We start from the raw sequence: 24,086 nt of genomic DNA on the forward strand, positions 1-24,086 counted from the left end.
CAACTTTAAGGCTGCCATTTATTCTTAATTTAATGTTATCATTTTTCATACCAGTGAAAAATCATGAAAAACCAAATGGCCTTTCCTTCCTACTTCTGAATATAATCTTTGAAAGTATTTTGTAATCTGGAGCAGTGCATTCTGGGGCTAGTGAATTGATAGATTGCTTCACCCTGCGTACTGCACATCATTTTTATTAGTAAAAGAATTTGTTTTTTTGTTTTGTATGTCGTACAGGGAACTTTTTTTTTTTAGCAAAGTTATAGTTGTGAAGTTTTAAAATAATTAGCAGATGTTTAAATTAGTTTTAGTTAGTGCCCAAAACCTTGGAGCAATCTCCAGAAGTTGCAAACAGACAACTATGACTATCAGTCCACATGATGCGCACAAGTAAACTTAACACATGTCCAATGGTTCTCACCCGATAATCGGCTCAGGGCCGATATCAGATAAGAATCTGGCGTGTGTACAGTGCCCATCATTTGTCCGAACGACCGTCCTGGCAGATTTACGGACGACAAACGATCCTAATGCAAGGGAAAGGGGAGAGCGCTGCTGTGTGCTGCTCCGAGGCTCTCCCCCCCTCTCCATAAGCCGAATGGTCCTGTATGTACAGAGCTCATTCTTGCATCGTGCAGCCCTTAGTCGTTGGAAAGGATCGTGAAAGATCATTTCCAACGAAAAATAATTGCACATGTGTATGCAGCTTTAGTCTCTTTGAGTCATTGAATTGATCATTAGGAGTCTTTGTTCTTTGTATTGTCATTGCATGAGCCAGACAATGAAAAATACAAGCATAGGTTTATTTCTTGATCACTGGAAGAAAAAGGTTAGGTTGCTTTTTCTGGTTCTCGAGAAATAGATAAATTCTGAGAATACACAGACCTGGCTCTGGATTTGCAAGTTTGAACTCTAGTCGGAATACTTTCTTTATGAAGGTTGTCCAACTTGTGCTTGTTGGGGGTCTCCTATTACTATTTTAAATATACGGGTAGGTCAACAGGCCCTTGAAGCCAATGTTATCAAGGTAATGTCAAAGGTAATCAATGACCCATTTTAAGATTTAGGAAAAAGGGTAAGGGGAAAATGGTAGGTCAACATGTATTTGGAGGCAATGTTGTCTGGAGCCGAACCCAAGGTGTGAAGAACCAATGTCAATAGTAATCAGGGACCTATTTGAATATTTAGGCTAGAGGGAATGGTGAAAATTGTAGGTCAACAAGTACTTCGAGACAATGATGTCTGGAGCCGGAGCCCAGGGTGTGAAGAACCAATGTCCATGGTACTCAAAGACCCATTTTAAAATTTAGGCAAGAGGGAAAGGTGAAAATTGTAGGTTATGGGCACTTGGAGGCAATGTTGTCTGGAGCCAGAGCCCAGGGTGTAAAGGACCAATGTCAGTGGTACTCAAGGACCCATTTTTAAGAACTTAAGGAAAGAAGAAAAAGGGAAAAATGGAGATGTTGGTCATAGTGACGAATCTTTTTCTTGATTTCATTTTTCTCATATATTGTATTCTACAGTTAATATAAACAGATTACAACTCTAAAAAAGGAAAAAAAGCCAATAGTGAGTATTTATAAAATAAATATTTAATAAATACATAAATTCTAATAAATATAAAAGGTATACATTTCATAATAAACAATATTACATGCATGAATCCAATACACAAAAAGATTTAAAATAAATTGTTAATAAATACAGTAGAACATTAATACATTCTATACATACAGTGTCAGATTTCTCAAAATCTCAAAAAATAAATAAAAATAACATTTTAATATTTTAAGAAATGTATCATTTTTATTGAGAAAATGCCATGTTTATTTGGAATGTAGAGCAGCACGCTTTACTAAACCAAACTATTATTTTTTAATTCTGTCTCCATGTAGAAATACTAAAGATGTGTTTGGATTCTCAGTTAACTCTAGATGCTAGAGCAAGGCTCCAAATCAACACCAAACATTTTATCACGTAGTGATTAGGTAAATTCTGGCCCAAGTGTCTCGAATGGGGCAAACTCTTGGCCACCTCTCCGGCTTGGGTACTCAAACAATACTCCCAACATATGAAACCTAAGAAAAGGTTATAACTGTGCAGCAGTTTTGATTTGTAAAAAGTCTAGTAGTGCTTTATACAAGAATCTTTTCTTGTGATTTATTCACTTTGTAATGAACCTGTTAAACGTTCACTAAACCAAAAAAGTCCCATAAAGCTGTTGTCGAAATGCCAGTCTGTGATCTTATGACTGGTCCTTAGCTGCACTTTGAGTTTGGTATTAGCAGAAAGATATTGGATGCTTGCTGAAAAGGATGAAAGGGAGCTCCTGTTAGAAGAGGGACCAATGTGGATATTTAGTTTCAGAATTGCATTTTCACGATCCTTCCTCAAAACCGAGACGGTCAAGTCTCGTTCTTCAGTAAAATGGTCCTTGGAGATATGTTTAAGGGCTATCTGGGAATATATATAATAATAGCCTGTTTTTTTCACCAAAAGTTCTTGAGTTCTGTGATCGTATGAGAAGTCTTGCCCCAAGAATGTGCCATCCACATCAGATGTACTCCAGTTGATATGCTCATCAACTATTTGTTCTGAAAAATAAAACAGAAAACGGTGAGTTTTTTTGGAGGTCACAATAAAAATGTTTCTAATGCTGTATTGTTCCTTTCAGAAGATCCACCAATAGAACTAAAACCAAGCATGACATCACTAGAACTGGAACCAAACATGATATAGTTTTTTAAGAGCTTTGATTGGCTATCTGCCCAAGAGACAACCCAATTTAACACCAAGAACTAAAATTTTATCCGTGTTAAAGATGTTTCATATTTGTACAGGAAGTCATACCAAAGTAAGTGTGAAAAATAGATGGACATGGCCTGAATCCTTGAATAACCAGGAGGCCTTAAGGCTCAGGTGAATGGGCATTGTTTCTCCGTATTTGACATGCATTAGGAATGTACAGGAATGTATCAAATACAGAACAGAAAATGTAATTGAATTAAATTTAGCAGTACACATAGCAGTTCAGATGCTGCATTGACCCGCTTTCCATTTCTCTTTGTTTGTTGGGACAAAGCAGGTCCTATTGAGATGAACCTCAAGTCAAACATAGGTCTTCTTCTATTCCAATCATTGCATTTGTATTTGAATAGAAGAACCAGCTTTTAAAAGGGATATCCATTACCATGAGTCCTGAGATGTCACCCTACCATGAGAAAAGGTTGGTGGCTTCCATTACTGGCCCTAGTTTTTCAGCTTTGTCTTCCTTTTTTATTTTGAGTCTCTTACCCGGAACAAGCATGGTGTATGTCCAAATTCTATATGTCTAGATTTTTTTCAGGTTTAAGACACAGAAATCATTGAAGCCAAAGCTTCAACAAGCCAGGCTAACATTATCAAAAGAAAGATCAGCAATAGTAGACCCCATACACTCCGAAAGAGCAGCCTTTCTTGTCCTTTTTAACACAAGGGATCCATTGAGATAATTTTCAAGTCTTCAGGGAACTCCTTCTAATATTACTATATCCACAGCTCAAAGTACATTAGTATGGTTGTCAGTGGGAAGAATGTCTCTTACATTGCTAGCCATTGGCAAGAATGTCAACCTTATGTATAGCCAAAAAGACCATTAGTGCCACCTAAACTGACTGCTCATTGGTCAAAGATCTCTTGCAATCTCTGGAGGGTCTCTAGAGTTTAGTGGAATCCTGACTGAGAAATACAACACTTGACTATCTGTTCTGTAAACACAACAAGAAGTAAAAGAAAATCCCTTCAAAGTGACGGGAATGTCTTCTAAGACAGTGGTCAAATTATGTACCTTAGCCACGTTCATTGATTGGGTCTAGTGTCTAACCAGCCAGAGGGCTACCCCCCATACCCAAAAGTGCCATGTGTTCATCATGGATCTGGGGCAGATGTTTATTTAGAACAACTTAATCAATTCATTGCAAATTTGAAATACAAAAAATGTGCTTACCACTATCTATAACAAGCTGGGCACTGTTTCTCTGTAAAAGAAAGAGAAAAAAGAGTTTTTAATTTTATATACCAGTATACATTTTTACCATATTTATAAAAAGATAACAATTCTAATTATTATTTATCTTAGGAACAATCATTGAGCCTAACTCAGAAAGTTCAATTAGTTAATATAGCCTAGTGCATTTGCAGCACATGCAGACTTCCACATATTGTAAGTAGGATCAGTACAAGCCTGTTCCCTATATCTTCTTCTTTATTTCTGCATCATAAACCATTAGCTACATTTTCATTCCCAATGCAGGCTTGAATTTAGTTGGTGTATATGTGAAACATCCTAGATCTGGCATGGAGGTGCCAGTAGGGAGGGTGTTCTAGTGTCTCCTCTGGGTGTATTCCAATATTGCCAGGGCATAGATAAAATGCAGCAGGGTACAACAGTGCCTGGATGGAAGCCTCTGGAACTAAGATTGTTCATACTGTAACCATACCAAGGCTTAGTTTGACTTTTGGGCTTTAGTTCACATTTAGGGTATTTCTCCACTTTCCTGAAAAGTTACAATAAAAGTAAATTCGAATTGAAACAATGCCAAATTACTTTATTCATGTATTTTCTAAAGTCAATAATTGTTTTTAAGTATTCAATCTGCTCCATTTTTAACTTTGGTTGTTTATTGGTATGCATGGAATGTTTACATGGATCCATCAGCCATCAGTCAAGTTCCATGGACCACATAAATCATAACATTCTCCATGACGTAAGGGAAAAGCATTGTCAAAAAAACTTTCTGAAAAATGCATTGCTTTTTAGTTTAACTTTTTTCTCCTTTTTTTTCTAAGCCAGAACAGTATGAATTTACAATCATGAATTTTATTTTCATTGTAGATAGATTGTTGTCACAGCAGGAAGTACTAATTGCCACTTTAAGTAGTTTGTGGCTTTGATAAAGACAAAAAAGTCTAAATCTTTTGTCCCTGGGGTGTGGAGATTGTTTTGTAAATGTCCTCCAATGGAAAGCAGATTTAGGATTTGATTTTAAACAAATTAAATACTCCATCGGTTGGCGATAAAGCAATGCCAAGTGTACAGAAAGGACCTGATTCGATAGAATAAGTCACAGATATGGTTCTATTTGATACCTAAATCACATTTTTGGGTAAGAGCCTCCCCCAAATAAAAAAAAGGGACTTTATTGATGAAGCTATGTATTCCTGGGTTCCTAGCTATACAAATGGAGAGGTTGCTGAGAGATGTTCAATTCATACGTCAATCGCTTCATCTGATCTTTCTCAAGTGATCTTCTCTTGAATAAAAATAATAAATAAGTTCCTCAAGAGGTTGCTGGGGGTTCCTTGAGCATTGACCAATTTGTGCTTTTGAGGTCAGTTACTATTTACTTCAAACATCTTTTTTAGCTATCTGTAAGGGTGACAATCTTGCGTGCAATATAGTAGGCATTGTTCATATTAACCACCACACTAATGTACTGTGAACTGAAAATATAGCACTAACAGGAGAGATTACTGAAGGGTATTTCAAGGGTCCCCCATGTTACAAACTTCAAGAAAATGCCTTACAAACTAGTTGAGCAGCTAAAGTTATTATTCCTTTAAAATCCTGTTCTGAATTAGGCAATACTTCAAAATCTAGATGTTATTACAACAAAAAAAATCTCAAAAACTGTTGACTCAAAAAATTTTGAAGACCACAATGCAGAAATGTCTCCAAAAAGATGGACACTTACCAGTTTGTCTATCTCGATCCTTTCGCCGATACTTTTCTCAAAGTGAGATCTCTCCCAAGTCATGTAAAAAACACCCATTGTTCCTACTACCATAGTAAGTAGTACCATTGAGAAGACAAGACAATAGTCAAGACATCTGCAAGTCTTTGGTGAAGCCTTCTGGCTCTCTGGGTCTTCTGACCTGACTGGAGGGGGCAAGACAGTCATTCTGAAGGCAGAGTGATCGCGTGTAAGGTATGGAAGTTTATGTTAGAGAAGTATCTGTGCAGAGGCTTATATACACTCACAAGGCTAGAGAGGAAGTGAACCTGAGAGTTGGGGTTTCCAAGACATAGCAAAACCATAAGAACACAGTGGAGATTTCCACTGTGTGGCAGAGACAGAGAAAGAGAGATGGGGACGGCAAGAGAGAAAGAGATGGAGAGAATGAGGAATAAAAAGAAAAGAGAAAAATCATACAACAGATATAACGAGTCTTATATTTCATTTATTGTAATGCTTAGTCCAAAAATACATTTTTTAATATACATATATCAGTTTTTAGATGCTATTTTTCAGGATTGTTATATTATTTTAATATTATTGATATTTTTTGCAACAATGTTAAGGGATGAGAATGTAAGCACAAATCATGAGACTTTATATACAAAAGGGTCTATAAAACAGAAAAATCATAAAAAAATTCATTACACATGCATTGATGTAAATTTTTTTGGATTTTTTAGTTTAAATGGAAAAGACATCAGGGAAAAAAATGCATGGGTGTGAAAGTATCATAAAACTGACCATGGGAGGTAATTTCAGTTTTGGGAAAGAATTGGCTTCTACTAGAATGTTACTTCTACCAGTTTTGCCTTTTTTTTAGTTCTGATATCAAGGAAGTGCCTGTGATAAGTTAAAATCAACACCTTCAAAATTTTGGTTTTTAGAGAGTTTTGAATTAACATTAACAATTTTTTTATTGCCTCCTGATATTAATGTATACTAGAAGTAATGAGTATCTCACACAACAAGCTCCTCATATATGAATTAATTAAATTAGGACCCCTGGAACTTCTATTACTTTCCACTAATACCGGAATAGAAAAAACAAGTAAAACTCAACAGTGTCATTACCTAATAATAGGACCCATAGTAATAAATGCCGTTGGGGTATCTACCATTTTATGGAGACCTTTGGTATTCTAGGGTACTTCAAATTATATCACATGACATGTTTTGAGATCCAGGTATAAGAATGTATTTAGAAGTCAAGGAAAATATCACCAGTTTGCAACCTTCCTCTATAGGGGGTGCTGCAGAATCACAGAATTTGCCAGATATCCCCCTCCAAATCAAATAGCGCAGATAGAGGAAGTAGTCCTAGGATTGTAGTGAGCTCTCTCTTTGAAGTAGTGCTATCAGCCTGCCAGAATTTTTCCCAGCTGGACAGTAGAATACCTACCTTTTATGTGATGGAGATGGGAACATAGGAATAGGTAAAGTTCTGCAGTCCAGCAGAGGAGAATTTGACAGGGCTGACAAATGCCTGGGATTTCAGTGCAGGACAGGCATAGTTAGAACACTCTTTATTTCTGGTTGACCAATAGGTATTTTTTCTGCAGGTAACACATCATTTATATATTTCATAATAATCACTGTAACAAAAATAATTTTAGATTAAAATTTATGCATACAGTTCCTTGACAAGCTCCTTGGAAGCCCCCCAAAACCAAACTGCTGAGGTCCCGATTCTATTGCAGGTACGAAAGGGGATTTTTAGTGGTTTTGGGATTTCCACTGAAGCTACACTTGAAAAGCATTGCAGAACTGTAGACAGAGAATCAAGCTCTAGAGGTTACACCAGACTGAAGGGGAGCAGCTTGTACGTGGTAGACCACAAGGAAGGGTGATAACATGATGAAGTTGTGATATGGTGAAAGCAAAGTTCGATCTGTGACATATATGAGAAAAACCCTTCTATTCTTACATTGCCAAAACCTGCAGGGTTATTAAAACCAAGTTTTAAGTTTGCAGGGAAAATCTGCGGCTGTAGTGGAGCTTTAAGACTTGACTCTTGGCACCCCTATTCTCCATGTACCTAAAACATCATTCTCTAGCCCAGTCCCAATCTCAGGTGGACCAAATCCAGGGACTTTCTTAGCAGGCACCAACTCTGGGTGAACCTAAAGGTTTACAGGTCACCACACAGGTCCACCATGTGACCTACACATGGTACTCTCCCTCCCACACAGTTGTCCCCAGATATTTATACATTCTCCAAAGTCCAGATTGTTTAGCAATCTCCTCAATGGCTGAGGCCGCTAGCATTTAGGATTCAGGCTGATGAAGCTGGCAAAGGCTTGTCTAGACACAGGGCAATGATGCTGGTGAGGACATAGCTGGGCACTGGCTGATGGTGCAGGTGGAGACATGGCTGGATACTGAGTGATGATGCTGTAAAGACATGGCTGAGCACATGCTGATGGTGCAGGTGAAGACACGGCTTGCCACTTGCTGATGGTGCTGGTAAAGATATGGCTGGACACTGCTGATGGTATTGGTGAAGACATAGCTGGACAGGCTGATTCTAGCAAACACTTAGTTGGATACACCTTGATGTTGGCTAGGATAGACTTGTTTTTGCTTTAGTCAGACCTAGGCTAATAATATTGCTGAAGACCTGGCTAGACAAATGCTGATGCTGGAAAACACTTGGCCAGACCCAACTTGGAGAAGCTAGTGAAGACGGGGCTAGACACAAGTTGAAGAAAGAAAAGCCTTGGTTGGGAACACCCTGATGGTGGCTAGGTTTTGGCTGTATGCAGGTTTTTTATTCTGTATAGCTTTTGGTCAGACCCAGGCTGACCACTCAGGTAAAGTCTTGGTTAGATCTAGGCTGATGTTGGACACACTTGACTGGGCACAAACGGATGATACTGGTAAAGACTTGATGAGTTATAGGTTGATGAAGCTGCAAAGACTTGACTAGACACAGACAAGCAGATTCTATAGTTGGTTGGATACAAGCTGAGCCCTGTCAGACTGTAAGCTTACGCTAGTTGGTCTTGGCTAACTGACTGTGTTTTTGGCCCTAGAAGATAAGGACTAAGACCTTCTTTCAGTGGTCCATGATGTCTATGGTTAAGGCTTACCTGGACATTCACTGGTAAGGATCACCTGGACTGAAGCTTGATTTCCTGGGGCTTAGAGTTTGGGGGAGCTAGTAGGGCTAGTAGGCCTACTAGCTTTGGCTCTAGAAAGCGGTTACCATGATTCTGGTGGCGGAGCAGTGGTGCTGTCTGTAACTTTTTGGTGAAAAACCAAAACAGAATAAAAAATTAAATGATTCTTCCTTCAAAAAACCTGTCCTCATGCTTAACATCAATAGATGTGACATCATTGTCCCTTCTGGAAGATTCCCATGAAATGCAGGTGAAACACTCCTGCCTATTTAAAGAATGTCTTCTTATGATATTTTGGCAGCTCTGAATTCCGTAGGTATCTTTGTAAAGCTCTACATTAGATTATTAGGCCACAGGATTTAGACACCAGGATCTCAAGTTTGCCTTTTACTATGTTTATTATATGTTGCATTACTGACTATGCAGGTGTCCATAATAGATTTTAGCTTTTTTATGTATTTTCCAGCAGTTGCAAAACTCACCTCTTCTAACTGGAATTTTTTTTTTAAACAAACCAAGGGGATATACAACAAGTGATCTTCTGCTGGGCCAAAACCACCCAGAAACCTAATTTCTGCACATCATAATATATCTTCATTCTTCAGTCTATGTCCGCCATTGGTAACGGTCTTCAAAAAGCACTCCCGGTCCAGGAACAATTCACCATTCCCAAAGGCATTCAATGTTTTATGGGGTAAGAGTAAATGCATCATCTAAAACCCCCTTGTGGTTCCTACACCATGCTGTAACATTCGTTTTGCTAAATTGCAAAAAAGCTGATGTGGAGATGTGGAGACATGTCCCAGTTCTATAGATAGTAACTGCTTTCAGTTTTCTTGTTTGAGTTGAGTAATAGTTTCGTCAGCGTTACTTTTTCAGCATTATTTTTTTTTTTGTAACATTCTGTTTGTGGTTAGGATCTTGGCATATGGTTACAGATTGCTGTTGTTTCGACTAATAATTGTGATCTGACGCCAAGTGAAACAGGAAATGATGGCTTTGACCACCTGCTGCAGCTCAGCCTCCCGAGGCAGATACCTTTAATACATTAGTGATTGATAGTGTCAATAGTGATGTCATGGCACTTTAGGGATTTCTGCAGTGCTGTCCTTGCTGGTGTAGATTTGACCGCTGTAGGCATGGCTTCCTAAAAACTGAACCATTTGGTGCCATTGATTTACCACCCTATCAAGCACATGTCCTGATATTGAAGTGGAAAATATAGTTTTTAAAGCTGTATCTAGTAGGTTGTCCTCAAATTCCAGCCAGTGACTTTTTGATGCCATCAGTCCACTGAAGGTAGCAAGGGATATTTCCTTAGTCTCAACCAGTGATTAGTCTGCAACATTGTAGCAAATCTCACATTTGGAGATTGAAGTGGCTGATCTGTATCAGAAATTTGTAATCACAGTCAAGAACTGCCCATGCACCAAGGTTTAATGATTGTGTCATCTCTGAGCTGGCATCTCCAGTCTAGGAAGTAGATGGTTACTCTTGAGGACATGTGAGCAAGGGTGACAGACTATGTTTTTACTTAACAGATAAAATACTTAAATTATATATTTAACTGAACAAAAAGAAGCAAATAGGAGTTCTGTCAAAAGCCTAAACTCCAATGCCATAGTACAGTAACACTCAAGCAAGGTTCTCACTACTTTATGCGGAAATTTATAAAAATAGCCAAGATGTTGTTGACCCCCAACAATTGGATGTCCATGATTTTGGACATCCAGTTCCAAAATCATGGACATGAATTTGGAATTACTTCCCTCCCTTGGGCCTTTACCAGCCTTTCCTTTTCTGGGTAAGTTTTGCACTATATTTTGGAATTTGTGCCCATTCTGCCACAAGAGCTGAATGTCAACTACTGATTTTAAATAAGACTTGCCACAAAATCAGCCCTCCAATTCATCCAAAAGGTGTTCTCTAGGGTTAAGCTTAGAGCTCGGTGTAACCACTTGAGTTTTTCCACAATAAACTCATCCAAACTTGTCTCTATGGTTCTCACTTTGTACACAAGGGCACAACTGTTTTGAAATAGAAAACGACTTTCGACAAACTATCAAAAGGTTGGATTTTTTACAACCTTGGTGCCCAATGTTCCACCCTCCGGCTCCTTATTTTTTGCAATATTCTGGGCTACTGGTGTCAGAGTCTTTTCTGCACTACAGAATGAAAGCACTGTCACCTTCTAGGACTTACAGATGGCACCCATTCCTTAATATGCCCTAGACCAATGAGCTGATATATGACTAGTTTGTCCTGCGGTGATGGCACATGAAAGCATTGATTAGCAGCACATAGAAGCATCTGGTAAATCAGGAGGTGCCAAAAGTTCCTACAGAAGAATGAAGATTGAAGAATGTCACCACCTGCTGAACTGGTATCCCAGAGGGCTTCTGTACAATAATACTTGAAGCAGCCGTATCCTTTGACACAGACTCCAATCATAGAGAAAAAATACAAAGAAACATGCAAGCTTTATTAAAAAATCATTAAAAACACAGCATGTCAACAAAAACACAGTTTGAAGGAAACACTATCACTCAATTTATCCCACTTTTCCATACGCATTCCAGTTGCATTCATCCATATATTACCCTGTTTAACCCTAATATATTTAAGGTGAAATTCACAGCTGGGTTCATGCAATCTAATTATTCGGACATATATTATAGAAAATTTGATTGGTAGTTACTTTTTGTTTTTTTTGGTCAAACTGTTAATTGAAAATTGATCAATCCAAGCTTTTTTTGTTAGTTGGTTAACCTCTGTATAGAAATTGGAACCATTATTTGTCGGATGATGAATTTTTCAATGAGATATAATCTTGTTATCTCAAATATCAAACAGGACTGGTACATTGAATACTCATGGTAAATTGGAAGGATTTCCAAGATTTCTAATTTTGTACAAGCCCCTGTTGGGTAGATTTACCCTCTCTTTGTTCTTGTGACAATTTTTGAAACAGAGGTTGATGAGAAATCCAACATTTCAGGATTCCCTTATAAAACAGATTTGGCACAAATATTGTCAATAAAATTGATGGACCTGGAAGATTACCACCAGAGAATGTTTGAGGGAATGTCTGATTCCCTGTTTTTTAAATTGAGCCCTTTGAGTTGTCATAGGTGCAAGAAATGGGGGGAAATCGTCCAATGGAAAGACCTGTTCTGGTGACAACTTCAAGATAGAAGAAAAGCTAAATTTACCCAGCCAGCAGATAAGAGTGTTATCACTTCTCAACTCTTTTTGAAAAAAAAATGCATACCATTCATTTTTCGTGTTCTCAGTTTTCTGCATTTAAAAAACAGCCACCAGTTATTTATAAAGTCTGTAGAACCACCATTGTCCGTTGCATTATTTGAAGTTATCTTATGATTTGATATGCGAACATCATCATACTATAATAGAAAACCGCAATAACACGATCAGAGAGATGATCTCACTTGGAGACCTTTCGCCCCCTAGTAGAGCCTAATCATTCTCTATTTGTGCAATGTAAATTTTTGTGAAAATGGCCTGAAATGTTCTGTAAAACATGGTAATTATTTGGCACTATGTATGAGCTTCAAGATAGGAAATGTCATCAAGGTATGGGGTTAGATCTGCATTAAGGCTTATGGCTGTACAGAAAAAGTAGGATGTCCTCCCAAAAGCTTATAAGATATACAATAAAAAGTTCAAAGGTCAAAATGTGGTAAAAAAACTGCAGATCTCAGCAGAAGTGGATCAGTTCCGCTAACAGTGATACTTTACATACAGATGGTGCCTGGTGTCTCCTGGCTTCTTCTATGTCTTCCTCATGGCAGAATTCTCAACTGTACTGGCCCTGTCTGCCTATGACTGTTGGATGATCCTGCCCATTTCATTCTCCATATTATAAAATTGTATTTATAAAAAGAGCACAAAACAAATAATGGGAATCCTCACAATGGAAATATTGGCTATGTAGACCTAGAAATTCAACCTAGATATCTTATCATTCGCGTGCCTAGTAGACAGAAGCAATTGTAGGGTGGTTTTACGCTACGTTTTAAGTACTTATCAGTCTAGAGGTTTATTTGTGTAGACTGACCCTTTAAAAAAATCTTCTGGTTGTTGATCACACCTTTCTATAGCAAAACCACAACATGGAAAAGATGGTAATATTGTGTTTTCAATGCCATGAAGGATATGCAGTTTAGTATGTTGAATAGCAGTATGGATGTCACTAGAAGTAGTCCAAGATTGCAGTATGTCCTTGCTAAATGTCCTCTTTGTAGTATCGATGTAGGAGCTAGAGCAGGGTAAGGAGTCTGGATGAGTGGTTGGAATATTGCCATTTCTACAAACAAAAATGTTCTCTTTATTCCAGTAACAAATATAACCTGTCCATTGGTTGTCCTACCACGTGAGGTAGTGGTCTAACATCTAGGAAGACACAACAAGCATAAAGAACACTACTACCATCCCTCGTGGTGCCCAATCCAGTCATAGTCCATTGCTGAAGGCCACATATGACTTGCTTGCTATACTTTTCTAAAGGGTGGTCTGAAGGTCACAGATACACCCGGCGGAGGTCACTCGGAGATGTAATGGTGTTACATTGAGGGCACAGCTTCTTAGTACCCTGCAAAAAAGACACAATCATACTTGAAACAATATAAAAGAAACAAACTGAGGAACAATATAAAAGTTGGGTGAAATTGAGTCTCCTTTGTGAGGTACAGTCTGAAGATGTGGTAGGATGGAGTCTTCTAAGTGAGGAACAATGTGATCGTTGAATGGGATTGAGTTTATTCTTTGAAAAACAATATGAAGGTGGATAGGGATTGAGTTTCCACTTTGAGGAAGGATATGAAGGTAGGGTAGGATGGGGTCTTCAAAGTGAGGAACAATGTATAGGTTGAATGGGATTAGGTTTCCACTTTGAGGAAAGATATAAAGGTAGTTACAGGCTGAATTTTCACTTTGAGGAATGATAATAAGATATAGTAGAATGGAGTCTTCTAAATAAGGAACAATGTGAAGGTTTAATGGAATTAGGTTTACTTTAAGAATCAATATGAAGGTAGAATGGGATTGAACCAGTATAAAGTAAAAGTTTAGTACTTACCAGTGCCCTAAGCCAACATGCCTCACAGTGTATATGCCAGCACTGAATAGATGCAACTGGAATAGTGTAGGCATCCTAAACACACAGAAAAACAAAAATTCTAATTTATGCCATGGTAAATACAAGATAGCCAATAACCACTGAGTGTTAAAATTTTATTGTTCTGTCTAAATGTAGTTTGGGGAGCCCATGCCTACTACTTATGAAAAAAGAATGCCTAATCTGACCAATGACACTGGGTTTATTTGGAAGATGATGACCACATTAGATTATCAGCATTCGATATACAGTATTTTCAGGAAAGCCCTCCGTAATGTGTAATTTCTATAAGAGGGAACACAACACACTAGAATTTTCGTTAACCTACCAAACATATGTGGCATGTGTGCGTATTTCTTAACTTCTCTGTTAATTCCTGAATCTTCTCTCGCAAAGCATCCAGATTTTCTTCACTAAATGAAAAGAGACATCACACTTTAAGTTGAGTATTCATTATTGCATGGTTTTATCTAAAACCTTCAGATCACCACAATGACATCATTAAAAAATGTGCAATCCTATTGACTTGAGAAGGCTTCACAAGAAGCAAGAATGTTAAAAAAAACATTTGACAGTGCACGTGTAGGCAAAGTTTCATAGGTGGAGTCCAAGGATGACAAATTTTGAGTGGGCAATGAATCACCACTTGTTTCACTGAGCAAAATTATACCACCCGATGATATAAAACTTTGAGGACTTCCTCAAGGAAATGAACAGCAAACTTGCATGTTATGGCAGCCTTGCCTAGGAAACTGATCTCTAGCATTGCAATGTCAGCATTCCTCACCATTATTGGTACTTCCATCTTCTCCTGGTCTTCAGAGTTCAAAGTTGATGACCTTTTAAATGGTCAAAAACCAGATACCCACAGGAGATACTTTATCCATTCCTTGTACCAAAACTGAAAATAATGCTAATAGGTGGGTGGAAGCATCTATGACCAAAGAGCCTTTCTGATGGGTACTTTGAGATATCACCATCCTAATCAAATAGGAATTTTTGGTCAGGCAATTGACATTAAACATTGACATTGAAAGCTAAACAGGAAGATGAATTTCTTAATCGGGAACTATTTTTGGCTCTTGTCTAACCATGCAATGTAGAAAATGTTTATACATCACAAGATCGGTTGTACAAAATGACATACCCTTGGCAAATTATGTGCAATGTATTAGTTTCAAGAATCTAAACTCATAGGAGCCTGCCAAAAATCAACTGCCCACTTTGAGGAAGTTGCCAAATTTGCTAAGTTTCTGAATCAAGAAGAAAGTGTTTCTCAACCAGAGTTTCGTGGATCTCTAGGGTTCCTAAACCAATGAGCAGTCTGTGCCTCTCAGGTAATTTTCTGTGGTCACCTAGGACATTCTTCCCATTGATCAGTAATGTATGATGCAGTCTTCCCACTGACCACCACATGCTAATATACTGTGAGTTGTGGATAAAGGAATTATAGCAAGGGTTCCCTGAAGACCTGAATGTTATTCCAAGGGTTAGAAACATGGGGAAAAGCTGAAGGAAGAGGAACCTTTACATTTGGAGCTCTTTGTGTCACCTGCTTGGCTCTGCAGTGTGAAAGATGTATGTGAATTACAAGACTAGCTACACAGAACATAAGATGAATTAATCAGAATGTATTATATACTGTATGTAACCAGTGAAAACATTAAACACATATATATGCTGTTCATCCATTTAATTTGTCTGCCTAATCTTTGGCTTCCACCCTTTTACCTCTCAGGCTACTTTTTGTGTCTTCTTATTTATTTTTCAACGTAATTTTTGGTAAGGTCAAATAGATCTCAGCTGAAAGTGTACCTAAAACATCTAATTTTGTCCAGAGATGTTCATTTATCAAATTAACATTGTGTTTTGGTATTTAGTGTTTTTGTATTTAGTTTGATATTTAGTTTGGTATTTAGGTAATAGTTTGCTATTTAGTTTTGGTGTTTTGGTATTTAGTTATTTATTGATTTGCTGGGTTCCAACATATTAATCTCAATCTAACCCAACTAATTTGGGTTATGCAACCACCAAGACATCATAAACTTTCTCTGATAAGAGATGTCATTTTGCGGAGTCTTAAAGTTAAGTTGTTTTTGTAATTTTGCTATATTTTGCAAATAATTGAGTTGTGTCAAACCTAGTTATATCCTCCTTATCATATTTGCTCCATCCTTACCTTTAGGCTTCTTACCTTGAAACATCTTGCTCAGCGAAGTTGTTAATTAAGTTTCTTGTTATTGACTAACTACTAAAGTGTCTTCCCCCTTGTTGTCTGACTATTAACAAGCACGATAGAGTAGGAACCTTATCCAGGATCAGCAAGAAATCGCCTTAACACTGATGGTACCTGATTGAAATGTTTCTGTGTGACTACTTCTGAAGATTCAGCTGACTAATATCTTGCTTTTTATGTTTTACAGTATTTAGACATGCTCATCTGTCAGATCTTTAACATTGTCCTTTGGTTCTTAGTTTGAGGGGTTGAGTACCAACATGTTTATCTCAATCTAAGCCAACAGTTGGGTTTTGAAGGCACGGAAGCTTGTGGTTGCCACCGAGACATCAAACTTTCCTTGATGGTACCTGATTGAAATATTTCTCATGTGATTCTACTTCTGAAGACTTAGCTGACTAATAACTTGCTTTTTATTTTTTTCAGCATGTAAGGACATGATGCCTTCTTGTCCTACACGTATGGAGGTATCTTTCTTGGCCTCCTAAAACAAAGCCAATTATGGGGTCTTAGGCTCCTTTACTGAATATAATGGAGATGAACGTTAAGTAAGTCGTTACACAATTTACCTACTTTTCATTTTCACATGCAAACCTTAGGATCTTTATGACTGTACTTACCTACGGTATTTACTGCTGGTATGATTTCATGATGCCTGACAGCTGCTCCTGAGCCTTCTTAATAACTGATTTCTAGAGCTTTACTTAAGTCCTTATTTTCTAAATACTTTCCTCAAAACAATGGAAAGCAAAGTTGTAAAAAAAGGCAGTAGAACATGCTTTATAAAATTTACAAAATGCTGTGATGAGAACCAATCAACAGCCAACTCCAAATTAATTTGGGTGAAGTACCTGCAATTTGCTGTAAGTTATTTCTCCATGCATTGTTAAAATTAGAGCCTTGTGATATATGTACACCTCATGTAAGTATATATAACCTACTGTATATATCAAAGAGCCAACAGATAATTACCTTGCTCGGGATGAGGATGGAGTCTCATCGTTGTCTGACTCATCACTGTGACTCGAAACGCTGCTCCCAGGTGACCCCCTGCAGTCTGCAACCAAGAAACAAAAATGACGTTTTTTGATAAAAAGAAAGGTGTATTTTCCTTTTTAAATTGGAATTCATTGCTATGGGGAAAGCCTTCCCAGGTAAGTGGAGGATGTTATAGCTGCAAGTGAAGGTACTCTATATTATTCATGGTTCTGGATTGGGATGTGATGTACAACAAGATGCAATAGTGAGGTATCTGCAAATATTTGAAACGGTCAGATGATGGTCAGGGATCTTCGAATATTGGAAAGCTGTCATCTCTGTCTTACCTATCTCTTGGGAGGATGGTTTCTCTGGACTGCGCACTTCATCTTCCCAGCGGTTTTCCTCCGATGTCTCACCATCTGCATGCGCAGCTCTTGAAGGCTGGTGGACCAAAATTAAAAAGAAGAGTAACTTAATGAGTTATCATCATCTTAAAATTATCCTGGAGGTTGACTTTCTGAAATGTAGATATTTCTTTTACATAAGGACAAATGTTGGTCCTGTGATTCATTTTTGATGGGAGATGCTTTGGAACTGGAGGAAAATTGGAAAGGTTTGACATGGGATACAAACACAACCAACCAGCCTTTTCATGGTAAAGGCTTTGCCTTGGTGAACATTTTGGTCTTTCATCTGAAGGACATCTAGCATTGTTTTGCTATCACTGGCCCTTAAATTTATTGGATTTCAGTTCTTTCAGTCAGCATCACATATAGGCATTACTGCAGCTTTCTGTTTTTAAGAAAGTAATGGATGTACAGCAGCCTAATGTCCCCCACCTTACCAACAGCCATGAGCTGTGATCACAGGTCTGACCATGGAGCAGGTAGCTATTGTATGTCCAGCTACTGTCAATAACTGACGGGCTTTCTATGAGGTCTGAACAGAGAGGAATCTCTATTTAGGGCCACTGGTATAACATATTTGAATCTGTACAGATCAGGCTGAAAAGAAGGTATACAAACTCTCTCTGTACAAACTCTGTCTGGTAACCCAATGCTATCTTGAATAAGATTAGGTAGGAACACAGGAAATCAATTTGCTCACCTCGTGCGTGTTTACTCTGACACGCTTACATTTTCCCACTCGTGCTAGAAGGAAGAAAGAAAATACAATGTAAATTAATTAAAAAAAAAAAAAGAACTTAGAGATTAAAGTCAATGTAAATCCTAAAACTAAGTAAATTCGTTTGGCTATAGTCTGGAAACTGTTGAACTATATACTGGAAACTATTGTTCATCAGTGTACATGGGTCTCAACATCATTTACCGATCTGTCTGATGTTGAAACACTAAATAACCAACCACAAATGACACCAATTAATTGACAAATAGGATGCACTCTCACTTGTCTTTCCCTCTCCATAGAACAGAACTGGCTGAGTATTTCTGATATCTGGCACCCCTTGATGCCAACGTGAATTTCCTGATGGTACCAACAATGTCTTTACAAGATGTGTCATCAAGGCCATTTGTGGTCTCCATTGTGAGTATATGTGATTAAAACTCAGGATAACAAATTGGAGACAAGGACAGGAGGTCGACATTCTTGAACAAGGACTTTCGGGGCAAAATCATTTGTTTTTGTTTTTTTTAAGCTACAGATTCAAATTAAAAACTGATGAAAGGACTTTAACTTAAGATTTTAGTGGTTGGGTTTACATATCTTTATGCCTGATTGTTCTCATAGTTTGGCATTATAAAAGCTCTCACCTCCCAAGCGTTCCTCTCTGTTCCACCGAATTTGCTGGAAGACCTTCGGGAAAAAGAAGAATTTGTTAAAAACAAGGAAATGGGACTGGGGGGGGGGGGTATATTAATAAAACAAGTAGACACATACAGCATTGTGGGGAGTTCCAGCCCTATTCCTAGTCTTTTACATTCTCACCTTCTTTGGCTTTCCTATACCTTTTTGTCCCTTTAGGCTTGCCTTCCCACTCTCTGCGGCTTCCCCCTACATTTTCACCCTCTAAATTTCCTTACCTTTCCACCTACTGTGGTTTCCCCCCAACCTTCTCTACCCTTACATTACCACTTTCCTACATTCCCTTACCTTGCCACCTATTTGGCTTCCTTACCATTCCACCCTCCATTGCTTTCACTACCTTTTTACTTCTCTGGCTTCCATCTCAACCCTCTTTCTCACTGTAGATGCCGGATAGAACCCAAACTTTTCCAACATCACTATGGTAAAACCTGTGTGTATACTAGCAGTTACTTTATGAAAGTCAAAATTTTCTAGAAGTATATCCAACCCTACTCAGTGAATCTGCCAGAATCAAGCACCTTTGTATTATTCTGTGCACAAAACTGAAATATCAATTCTCTCTCATGGTATCAGTTTTCCCAATATGAACTACAAAAAAAACTTCCTTCTTATTTGGAGAAAAGGAAGTGCTGACAGTCCACACAGGGTGAGGAACAATGGTGACAACATTGTTCTTCCATAGATACAGCAAGTGTTGTCATTCTAACACAAGTGTACAGGCAGAATTCCTAGGTTCAAATAAAGGATCAAAAGACTAGTGTTACCACCTCTAATTTATGGAAAGCTGCAATTTGTTTCCATTATAATTTTGGGTTTAGATATGATTTAAGTTTAACGTGCCCTGCCTCCCTCCCACAAGTGTTAAGGCAGAGTTAGTGTTCACTCAATGATGTCATGTTAGAAGGCAGAGATATAGACATGGATGAAATGTAATGCAGTACACTCCCTAGGAGTATGTAGTTAAGTGTTGCCAAAAGCAGAAATGACATGAAATTTTAAAGGTCATGTGATTCCTGGTGAAAAAAGAAATCACTTTCATGTAAAAATGGTATTTACCGAAAAAGGTATTTCTGCTTTTGTAGTAGCCTAAAAGCAGATGTTTCCCAAAGAGGCAGATCGGTGATATTCTTACTTGTAATTAGGTTTCCAGCAATTAAACGAAGGGGAAATATAGTGAAAGCAGCAAATCTGGTAATTACCAAACATTCGCTGCTAGTGAATCTTTAAGAAAAGGTCAGTGATGGGTTCACTAAGAAGCATGTTTGGTGAAAATCACATGGATTGCATTATAAATATGCCCCTAAGCAATGCACAAAACAGTTTAAGTTTATTGTGATTTCTATTAAGACTATAACACACCTATACAGTTCAAGGTGAGCATAAAATTTGTACCGTCAAGGATTTGCAGGTTAAGCAGCTTTATCAAGATCCTTTCCCCAAAAACAACTAAGCTTGACCCTGACCTTTCGCCCCCTAACAAATGTCACATTAAAGGGTGACTAAGAGGAAGAAAGAAGGTTGAACCAAGCTGACCTTTTACAGAAGAAAATGAAGTTTGCATAAGAAGTCAAGATTTGCATGTTCTATCAGCTGACCATTTTTTTCTCATGCAATTTTAAAATCATGTCTTAACCTCAGTTCAATTGTCATGGTTCAAAACAGGTTCCATCTTATACCCTATGTGGTTATTTTACAAAGCATTGAATCTAAAATAACCACTTCAGGTGATACTTCAAGGAGCATATCACTACCAGTAAATGCTTGGCAAAAGATTGTAGACTAATAACCATAGAGTGGACATATATTCTTTTATTGGCATCTCACTCTAAAATTGTGTCTAATCAGCTAAAATATAGGAAGGTCACGTACTGATGTTGACCTAATTGCAAAAAGAATTAATCCCAAAGGTGTTATAGGGTTGAGGTGTGAACCACCCAAGATTCTCCACGCCAAACTCATCAAACCATGTCTTTATAGGGATATCACGAACACGGGGTGCAGTAATACCGATCCTAAAAAGGATCCTCCACAAATTATTGATACATGATGTTGAAAGAGGACAATTATCTAACATGTCCTTATATGCTGTACAATGAACAGTATCCTTAATGGGAAACAATGCAAATCAATAACTTGGAAAGGTGTCCACATAACTTAGAAATATGATGTTCAGAAATATTTTCTTCACAAGCATGATAGTCTGACAAACGTGCAGGCATATAATGACTATTATATATTGGGTTGGAGTGTTCATGGAACACAGAGCTATAGCATTAAATATTTTGGTTAGCTCTACAATTGTTCCAAAATACATTGGTGTGAAGTACAACTATTGTTATCTCATGGTGTCCTCAAGCAAACATGGCTTACCTGTTGCCTGTCAAGCTTCTGCCCATCTTCTGAGGTTATTAATGGTGACTGACTACGCGAGTCTCGTCCTGGCAATGGAGACTAAAAAAAAATCCTCCAGAATTATTAAATGTTTAAGTATTTTCTGATCAATTCAAATCCATTAGGCCCTGTTCTAGTTATAATAACAGTAGAAGTAGTCAAATATTCTACTGGGGAAGGTTCTTCTAGACTTTTCAGATATTGATCATTCTGTTCATTGGCCACCATTGACCTCTGAGGTTGATCATACTTGCTCAGATACCTAAAGGTCAAAGGAAAGGATATTGTTGTACTGCAAATGCGGCACCGAGATATACATGGCTCCCATATTGTTGTCTCTGTTGTTCCCACCAGTGTGGAAATGTCACATCCACTAACACCAATATACAAATCTCAAAATTTACCTTCACAGTGGACCAAAATGTTTGCCAACACAAGCAGTAAAAGAACTGCCATGTAGTTTACTCAACCGGACTGTATCCAGTAGTTATAAACAAAATTTACAATTTTCAGATACCTACTTAGTTAGCAAACATTTGAAAATTTTGGCAAGAATTGATCATTTTGGCCCCATATATTGGATCAACGGGAGAGGTAAAATAAAGGATGTTGTGGTTTTAATGATACTATTGGCTTTGAATGGCTCCTAAAGGTTAGGAAAACTTATTTTAACTATCGTAATCAAAAAATTCCTCATTGGGCTCATATCCACTGATCCCTAATGGTCAACTTTATAAGTGGTAATTGATAGCCTAGTATCTTGCAAAGAATTAGGAAGATAAGTTTAATAAAAAAAAAAAAAAAAAGGATCTTTCCACCCTTAATGGAGAAACCTTTCTTCTTGACTACCGTAGGATTCTATTGTAATAATAAAAATGAGTTCCCTATTCTATAAAGAAAAGAGAACAATCAATAATACCATAAACCTAGTTATTGCTCTGTACTTGCCAGCTGAAAATTCTAGCCCTGCTTTATGAAGATTTGTTGCTGGAATTTTTCTGCCCTGGAAATATCACAAAAGTTTCTGTGATGGATATCTATAAAGTGAGTGTCTTCTTTATTTTTTTTTTTTACACATTTTTACAGTTTGGCTACATCTAGGCATCAATCAGACTGAAATTATTTATTAATATATAGGAAGTGAGTGATTGTGCCTAGGGCAAGGTAGTATTGCAATTAGGCCTGACTAGGATTCAGGTAGGCTTTTAATTACCTGTTGAACAACCTGCTACCCTCCCCACGTGAATAAGCTCTTGAGGTTTGTGCCATCACACAAATTTGATTCAGATAAGCTTCTCTCCCTATATAGGTCTATGGAAATTGAAAACTAGCAGAAACAGGTCAAATGCAGGCCAACAGAACTTTGAAACATCTAAAACTGATTTTAAAAGCACGCTGCATTTGCCTATATCGAAGTCCTTCAACATAAGCACCAAAGGTGCAAACACGCATTTAAACTTGAATATTACTTTTATATTACTCAACCCCCACTTATCTCTCTCTTCCCCTTTCTTTCCCTTCTTCGTCCCTTCTCTTTTCCTTTGCCCCCTCCCGACCCTTTCTCTAGCTCTCCCCTTGCTCCATTTGATCCCCTCTCCCTCAATTCTTCTTCCATCCTACAGATCCCATCTCACCTGTGATTTATTCTGTGATGACTCTGGTAGGTTGTCAGACTCACTGAAAAGACAAAGAAATCAGTTTTAATATTTTTTATTATAATTTTTATTAAAAATTCAGTAGAGCCAACCATTCAATAAAAAGTACATGTAAACCCAAGACCACTGGTCCTTATATTAGCAAGCTGCATTAGAGTAATATCAGAAGTGCAGTAAACTGTAGTAGTGATCTGCGTGACCACAGCGACCCAACTGCTCACATTCAACAATGTAAGTGTGGTTGAGAACTATTTCATATACATTTTTGCACACATTTATGTTTGCAATGAGGTTGCAGTGAAAAGCGACACTGTTCCTGACATGTTGCTTTCAGATGTTCGGTTGCTCTTGAGGAGGAACAACACCGCAACCACAACAAGAGCAATAAGTGCAAACCCATTGACTTTCGGTGCAGTTTGCTCTGTGCCCAGGAGTGCAAACTGTGTGATTTTTGACCACTACCAGTCTGATAGAGTCCTCGGTTTTTAGGTATCAGGATTTTTTCTTTTTATTTACTTTCATCTAGATTTTTTGAAAAACTGAACTTCCTATTAAAATGATAAGACTTATCTCAGATGCGAGTTTGTCAACCATATGGTTAACTACTCCGGGGCATCCATTTTCAACCACTCGGTAACTAAGACCATTCAGTAGCATTTTTGAAAAGCATTTGCTGAATTGGTTAGAAGTCTATGTAAGCAGTTCATGCAGCACAATGTCTTGAGACTCTAAATGAACTGTCTCAACAACCACATCCAAAAACAGCCAAGAAAGTATTGCAGCTTCTCTCTCGATAACCAGGGCTCAGATGAGAGAAAAGAGATGAAATATAAAATCCAATGCTAGAGTTGCATACGATATATTCAACATGCACAGCTACAGATTGTGCTCACCATTCTCACCTGTAGGTGGCGATTTTTTGATTCAATAAAAAAAAAAAAAAAAAAAAAAAAAAAAAAAAAC

General features: G+C 37.8%; 2 protein-coding genes across 2 annotated transcripts in view; both read right to left on the reverse strand.

Moving 5' to 3' along the window:
• Positions 1-1,575: 1,575 nt before the first annotated feature.
• Positions 1,576-5,999, reverse strand: TNFSF9 (TNF superfamily member 9). The gene is made up of 3 exons (XM_072399435.1): positions 5,733-5,999; positions 3,986-4,016; positions 1,576-2,594 (listed from the first exon to the last, which is right to left on the reverse strand). The coding sequence occupies exons 1-3, from the start codon at positions 5,937-5,939 to the stop codon at positions 2,161-2,163; spliced, it is 672 nt and encodes a 223-aa protein (XP_072255536.1). The 5' UTR covers positions 5,940-5,999; the 3' UTR covers positions 1,576-2,160.
• A 7,221-nt stretch (positions 6,000-13,220) lies between these two features.
• Positions 13,221-24,086, reverse strand: part of LOC140322817 (E3 ubiquitin-protein ligase Rnf220-like) — a 22,303-nt gene continuing 11,437 nt past the window's right edge. The window contains exons 4-12 of the mRNA XM_072399432.1: positions 23,103-23,145; positions 21,448-21,528; positions 19,023-19,065; positions 18,358-18,401; positions 17,595-17,691; positions 17,242-17,326; positions 14,362-14,446; positions 13,995-14,069; positions 13,221-13,508 (exon numbers count right to left, since the gene is read on the reverse strand). Of these exons, the coding sequence (XP_072255533.1) occupies positions 13,437-13,508; positions 13,995-14,069; positions 14,362-14,446; positions 17,242-17,326; positions 17,595-17,691; positions 18,358-18,401; positions 19,023-19,065; positions 21,448-21,528; positions 23,103-23,145 (625 nt within the window). The 3' untranslated portion in view covers positions 13,221-13,436. The remainder of the gene's footprint in view (positions 13,509-13,994; positions 14,070-14,361; positions 14,447-17,241; positions 17,327-17,594; positions 17,692-18,357; positions 18,402-19,022; positions 19,066-21,447; positions 21,529-23,102; positions 23,146-24,086) is intronic.

This window comes from Pyxicephalus adspersus, chromosome 2 (genome assembly GCF_032062135.1).
Source record: "Pyxicephalus adspersus chromosome 2, UCB_Pads_2.0, whole genome shotgun sequence".
Lineage (NCBI taxonomy): Eukaryota > Metazoa > Chordata > Amphibia > Anura > Pyxicephalidae > Pyxicephalus > Pyxicephalus adspersus.